This window comes from Babylonia areolata, chromosome 25, assembly GCF_041734735.1.
Source record: "Babylonia areolata isolate BAREFJ2019XMU chromosome 25, ASM4173473v1, whole genome shotgun sequence".
Classification (NCBI taxonomy): Eukaryota; Metazoa; Mollusca; class Gastropoda; order Neogastropoda; family Buccinidae; genus Babylonia; species Babylonia areolata.
In genome coordinates, this window is record NC_134900.1 from 6120971 (window position 1) to 6128470 (window position 7500).

Here is a 7500-nt window from a genome sequence, read left to right on the forward strand (position 1 = left end):
CGAAGCGTTGAGATGAATGTTCTATAGAGGTTTTGTGTTTATTCATTCGGTTTACGCGTGCTAGCTGTAACTTGCTCTGGTGCTGTCGGGTGTCGGTTTCAGAAATGAAGAAGTGCAGTCAAGCGAGTTGAAACGCGAAGAGCACAAGAATGTGTGAACAGTCCCGGAATAGAATGGTTTAGGCTGGAAGACAACACGCATAGCCAACCTTTCTTCTTCTTCTTCTTCTTCTTCTTCTTCTTATTTCTTCTTGTCTTTAACAACTGTCGACAAGATGGATCCATTACTGTGAACCGAACCGTCCTGCGTTTCAGACACGTATGTCTCGACGACAAAAAGGTTGGCGACTGCGACGTCAAATATCAAATTCCAAACAAGATCTTCATTTTGTTCCAAAGATCTTGATCCAGACAATGAAGATAATCTGATCTAGATAATGAAGATAATCTGTGTACTTGCGCAAGCGTATTTCTTTGAAGGACACAGAAATGCACGCGCGCGCATACACACACGCATACACACACACACACACACACACATATCACCGCCCGTACATATATGCGCGCACGTAGACGTACAAATATACACACGAAATATAAGTAACAAACACGCAGGCATGCGCACTCACACACACACATGTTTACGTCATGTTTTATTGTTGTCATGGGTGTTAATTGTGTAACATTATTTTTGTGTGTGTAATGTCATGTCTATCTTCATGGGTCTTTACGTTGTATGTCGTATGAGAGCAGGAATAAACACGTGACCGATCTTTGTTGACTCTTGTCTTTTCTTTGATATGGTGGCAGCGGTGTAAAAGCAATATGGCTTTGAACACAACGACTCCACAACAACTCGACATGACCCAAACCTGGGGTGGAATGGAATCCCGGAAGAGGCTGTTGGAACTGTACGTGGTGGCGTCTGGAGCAACTGAAACAGAGAGACGTATGTGGCCATTAATGTTCACTGCGCTGGACCACAGGTCCAAGAATTGTTTGGCAATGTCATATACCGACATGGAAAAAGCAGAAACAGTCCTGACCATTGGACTACTGGTCCAAGCATTGTTTGGCAATGTCATATACAGGTCCAAGCATTGTTTGGCAATGTCATATTCCGACATGGAAAAAGCAGGAACAGTCCTGACGATGCCGTGCAGAAGACTGAAGACTATTGTAAGCCCGTTACCAATGAGATGATAGTCATTCTTTTTTCTGTAATACGCCTGACGATTACGTACGGTATGTTTTGTGACCATGTTACGAACCGAGGCTGGCTATTTTTGTTTGTTTGTTTGTTTGTATGGGCTTTTTTTGTTGTTGTTGTTGTTTTTTTTGTTTTTTTGTTTTTTTAAGCTTTGGAAACTTAACTGCATGAACGATTGATCTGTGATAAAATCGTATTCTCCGTGAAGGAAAAACTGTTACTGAAAAACCAAGAGAGAAAAACAAAGACCCCAACTTTAAGAAAGCTATGGACATACGCCTTATGCATGATGCCACTCTGAAACAGACTCAAAAAATTAGAATAAGCACGTGATCAGAAACTGTGTGTGCCATACGTGATCAGAAACTGTGTGTGCCATACGTGATCAGAAACTGTGTGTGCCATACGTGATCAGAAACTGTGTGTGCCATACGTGATCAGAAACTTAGTGTGTCCTACGTGATCGGAAACTGTGTGTGTCCTACGTGATCAGAAACTGTGTGTGCCCTACCTGATCAGAAACTGTGTGTACCCTACGTGATCAGAAACTGTGTGTGCCCTACGTGATCAGAAACTCTGTCCCTACGTGATCAGAAACTGTGTGCCTGTGTGTGCCCTACCTGATCAGAAACTGTGTGTGTCCTACGTGATCAGAAACTGTGTGTGTCCTACGTGATCAGAAACTGTGTGTGCCATACGTGATCAGAAACTTAGTGTGTCCTACGTGATCGGAAACTGTGTGTGTCCTACGTGATCAGAAACTGTGTGTGCCCTACCTAATCAGAAACTTGGTGTGTCCTACTTGATCAGAAACTGTGTGTGTCCTACGTGATCAGAAACTGTGTGTGCCTGTGTGTGCCCTACGTGATCAGAAACTGTGTCCTACTCAGCCATATTGACAAGGTGCGACGACAGAACAAGTATGACACTGCTGGAAAGAAAGACACCCACTTCATCAGAAACTGTGGGTGTTGTGGGCGAAACCATGAAGAGCTGCCCAGCTTGAGGGAAGACCTGCAATTGTTGCATCATCAAAACCCACTTAGCAGAAAAATGCAGACGGTTTTAAGAAGTATCAAGAAAGTCAGCTGCAAGGAAACGTACGTGGTCCATGTTGTGTGCGTCATTTGTTTTGCGTCATAGTGTTGTAATTAGTTTTGATTGCGTGATGTTAGTCGTAGTAGTAGAAGTAGTAGGGACTGGTATTTTTGCCTTTTGGCTAAACGTCCCCTCTTTGTATTAATATATTTTTGGTTTGCATTACATGCTTCGTTTTAGATATATCAAAGCAATTATTCGTCAAATTTATAAAACATGTTACCGAATTTTGGATCGCAGTCAAGAAAGTTCTTAAAACTGTTAGTATCTTTTGCATTTTGTTCTGTGTATTTTGTTTTCTGGAAGCAGAAAATGAACGCGTGGCCACTCCTGTCTTTGAGATACGGAGTTCCAAGCAAAGAGCAAATCTGATGTTTAGTTATTTCACCACTAGCATTTCGATCTGTGTCGGTCAACGTCGAGCGCGCGTCGCTTGAACGAACCAGGCCGCAGCGCTGCTGAACACTGGTGGCTGTAAAAAGCTCGCGTTCTATCTGTTTGAATGGCTGTAGGCACGGCCGTTTGGGCCGCCTACCTACATTGCATAGTTGCAAACGTTCTTCTTTCATCATTCGCTGCTGTACAGCACGAACCACGCATGCGTAAACCGCCTGCCCTGTGCTGCAAGCTTGGACCACTCCATTCCGACACAGGACGGTGCGAGACACCGAACTAAGACATCGGAACGATTCCGTGCTCGGTTTTTCAAGCAAATTTCAAGTGTCGCCGTGCGGGGAGTAACATTGTCATCTCTGTTCTAGCATGAATTCACCTGGTGCCTTCCTCTTTGTGTGCTTGATAGTGGCGAGTCTGTAAGTAGACACACAAAAACAATAGCACGTGGCTTGTCTAGAATTAGGGAAAGCATTGTTAGGTGCCTGTGCTGTCCTTGTGTTTTTCACAGGGTGTTATTTCTGTCAACGGGGACAGTCGCATTGTGATGGTGTAGCTTTATTTCTGTATATGTCATTTTTAATTTATCGACGTACCTAATTTTGAATGCGTCGCAGTAAGTGTATGTTGGCCTCTTCGATGTTTTTCCTCTGTTCGGTGTATATTCACATTCTTATTATGTTATCATTGTTATATATTATATATCATTATTCTGTGATGTCAGCATATTCTATAATTATTTACCAGATTGCTTCTTAATTTACGTCACACATTGCTTACGCGTTATAGATGGTTTTCTTCTCTCTCCCTCTCTCTCTCTCTCTCTCTCTCTCAAGGCCTGACTAAGCGCGTTGGGTTACGCTGCTGGTCAGGCATCGGCTTGGCAGATGTGGTGTAGCATATATGGATTTGACCGAACGCAGTGACGCCTCCTTGAGCTACTGATACTGATTCTCTCTGATCCTCTCTCTCTCTCTCTCTCTCTCTCTCTCATCTTTGTCAGAACACGATAAAAACGACCACGCACATCCCATGACGATCACTGTTAACTCTGCACATGGCTCATCGCTCTGTATGTACAGGCCAATTTTTTTTCATTTTCGTTGTTTTTTTGCGGTTTTTTTTTTTGTTTTTGTTTTTTTTGGTTTTTTGGTTTTTGTTGTGGTTTTTTTTTTTTTTTGGTTTTTTTGTTGTTTTGTTGTTGTTGTTGTTGTTGTTGTTGTTGTTTTAATTCTTTTTTTTTTAATGTTATACTGGCTCTGGCAGCAATGTCAACGATTCAGCAGTCATGCTATTGTTCAATCGTTTGTGAGGAAGCTTAATCGAAGAAGCCCAGAGTACTGTCTTCGCAAGTTTGACTCGTCAACCGTTTATGTTTCCATGTGTGAGCAATGAAGATACCACGCCACCCCCAAGCCGTAGTCTGTGGAAGGTATTTTCCCTCCACTTCCTTATTATGTTTCTTCCTTCAAAACTGGTTAGTTCACTTTTACACAGGCCAGTTTTGGCGTGTCGATACTCCCCCGTGTCAATACTCCCCCGTGTCGATACTCCCCCGTATCAATCACAAATATATACATACATCTGTATTTGACTGTTTATACTCCCCCGTGTCAATACTCCCCCGTGTCGATACTCCCCCGTGTCGATACTCCCCCGATACTCCCCCGTGTCAATACTCCCCCGTGTCAATACTCCCCCGTGTCGATACTCCCCCGTATCAGTCACAAATATATACATACATCTGTATTTCACTGTTTTTGGATCTTTGTGAGAGGGACTATCGACACAGGGGAGTATCGAAACGGGGGAGTATTGACGCGGGGGAGTATCGACACGGGGGAGTATTGACGCGGGGGGAGTATCGACACGGGGGGGGGGGGGGGGGAGTATCGACACGCGGGGGGGGGGGGAGTATCGACACGGGGGAGTATCGACACGGGGAATATCGACACGGGGGGGGGGGGGGAGTATCGACACGGGGGAGTATCGACACGGGGGGTGGGGGGGTGGGGAGTATCGACACGGGGGGTGGGGGGTGGGGAGTATCGACACGGGGGAGTATCGACACGGGGGGGGGGGGGGGAGTATCGACACGGGGGAGTATTGACGCGGGGGAGTATTGACGCGGGGGAGTATCGGGCTGACCCCCTTCTTATGTGCCTCATCCCATTCACTCCATCTGTGTGTGTGTGTGTGTGTGTGTGTGTGTGTTTCGTTCACAGCACAGCCATGTCGACATACCACACTCAACGTACAAAACATATACGTACACTCGCACTCACAGGCACTGAAAGGCACTGACGTTGTCATTGTCCCTCGCCTTTCGTGTGCCGTGCATTGACTCATGCTGAGAATGAACCAGTCCTGGCCTCCTCCCCTACCTCCTCTGTCATATAGTCCAACCCCTTTCTGTCCCTCCCCACTCTCCCACCCCCAGCCCCCTCCCCCACGCGAAACCAACGCATAGTCACACAGTAAGAGTTAGAGGGGGAACAAGGGGGTTGGACGGGGGCGCGGGGGGGAGGGTGGGGGAGAGGGGCGGGGGCTGGAGGGGGGCTTGACAGAGGTTGAGTTTGCTCCATCTGTGTTTGAACAAGTGATAGTTTTGAGTTTTGAACGCCGAGACGGCATGAGCATATACTTTTTAAGGTTTGGGTTTGGAACGCCGTATTATACTTTGTGGTTTCTCCAGTCAATGGGAAATCATTTACAGCTTAGTCTTTTGTGAAGGACTATGACTCTCAAACTAGGAGGCAAAGTTGCACTGGCTCTTAGTGCTGCAGCCTTGGGGGCTAGTTGGCCTTTGGGAACCATCCCACCGCCGACTGTCCTAAAACCCTTTTGGCCGAGAGAGTGGGGATGTAACTTGGGCAAGACACTCTCCACTATAATCAAATTCTAGCCCAAATAGTTGGAACAGCAGTTGTCCTTCTTTGTTGTTCTGATGGTAATAGTCGGACACGACTGACCATCGTATAGTGTCAGCGGAGCATTTACCCTGTCGGTCTCGAAGTGCAAGCAGTGTTTGTAGGATACAGATTTAAAGCTGAGAGCGACCAAAACAAATGAAAGATAAGCTGTCTTTGAGATAGGAATAAAGATTTTATATTTGGGAAATGGGTAGAGGGTGGAAGGAGGAGAGATCAGCTGGCACCTAAAACAGGTAATCACTTTGAGTTCAGATGTCAAGGTCTATCACACACCCATGGTGTTTTGAAAACATAGCCTTTCAGAATAACGGCTTTGTTGTAATTTGTCGTTGTCATGGATTCTACTCTACAAGATACAAAAGTTCTTTTAAATGCACATCTGCTCATACATTGCATCCTCTCTTTCCCCCTCATCCCCGTTGCAAAAAAAAAAAAAAAAAAAAAAAAGTTCGTGAGGAACATTTAAAGTGTTCCTATTTTGCACGAAAGTTACAATTGCACTCAGCCATTCAGGGATATTTGTTGAAACTGTATTGAATATGAGGGACAGCTGGAACTTTGAACCGTCCAACTAAAATAGATCAGCCAAGAAAGAAAAGAAAAGATGAGAGTTTTGGTATTCGTAATACATCAGCCATTTAAGTTAAGGCCATTCACTGGACGTTCTGACCCTGTTGTTTACGGATTTGGTGACTGGCAAACAGAACGGTTACTGGCAAGGGTCTCTTTGGTCCTCGGGTTGGCTGTGACTGGGCTGTTTCCTCTTCTGCATTGTTCAGCGGTCAGGTCGTTTGTGATGTCCATTGGTGATGCCTGTAGCAGTCATGCTTTCTGCGCAGTGTAGGACCGGGATGGTTCTTTTTCAAGTACAGGAGCAGGACGCCGCTCTTTAGATTCTGGTATGGGTGAGTTGGTGACCCGATCGTCTAGAGTGAGGCGTGATCCTCGGTGCTGTGTTTATCATGGTAACATTTCTCTCTTTACGAAAGTGTTGGCTGGTACATTTGGGTTGGGCAGGACAGGAAAGCTTGAGCGTGGAAAGAAAAAAAAAAGGTTCCTGCGCGACTCATCAAGTGCTGTGCAGGCAAGAGGTTAGTCCATATCCAGTGATATGATGGCAAGAGGTTAGTCCATATCCAGTGATATGATGGCAAGAGGTTAGTCCATATCCAGTGATGTGATGGCAAGAGGTTAGTACATATCCAGTGATATGATGGCAAGAGGTTAGTCCATATCCAGTGATATGATGGCAAGAGGTTAGTCCATATCCAGTGATGTCATGGCAAGAGGTTAGTACATATCCAGTGATGTGATTGCAAGAGGTTAGTACATATCCAGTGATGTGATGGCAAGAGGTTAGTACATATCCAGTGATGTGATGGCAAGAGGTTAGTCCATATCCATTGATGTCATGGCAAGAGGTTAGTCCATATCCAGTGATATGATGGCAAGAGGTTAGTACATATCCAGTGATATGATGGCAAGAGGTTAGTACATATCCAGTGATATGATGGCAAGAGGTTAGTACATATCCAGTGATGTGATGGCAAGAGGTTAGTACATATCCAGTGATGTGATGGCAAGAGGTTAGTACATATCCAGTGATGTGATGGCAAGAGGTTAGTACATATCCAGTGATGTGATGATGTCATGGCAAGAGGTTAGTCCATATCCAGTGATGTGATGGCAAGAGGTTAGTCCATATCCAGTGATGTCATGGCAAGAGGTTAGTACATATCCAGTGATGTCATGGCAAGAGGTTAGTACATATCCAGTGATGTCATGGCAAGAGGTTAGTCCATATCCAGTCATGTGATGGCAAGAGGTTAGTACATATCCAGTGATGTCATGGCAAGAGGTTAGTACA

At 45.1% G+C, this 7500-nt stretch overlaps 1 protein-coding gene across 1 annotated transcript in view; it reads left to right on the forward strand.

Annotated features, from left to right (window-relative positions):
• The first annotated feature begins 2901 nt into the window (after nt 1-2901).
• The window catches only part of LOC143299822 (glycine receptor subunit alpha-2-like), a 31647-nt gene continuing 27048 nt past the window's right edge, over nt 2902-7500 (forward strand). Inside the window, exon 1 of the mRNA XM_076613286.1 lies at nt 2902-3119. Coding sequence (XP_076469401.1) covers nt 3070-3119 — 50 coding nt within the window. The 5' untranslated portion in view covers nt 2902-3069. The remainder of the gene's footprint in view (nt 3120-7500) is intronic.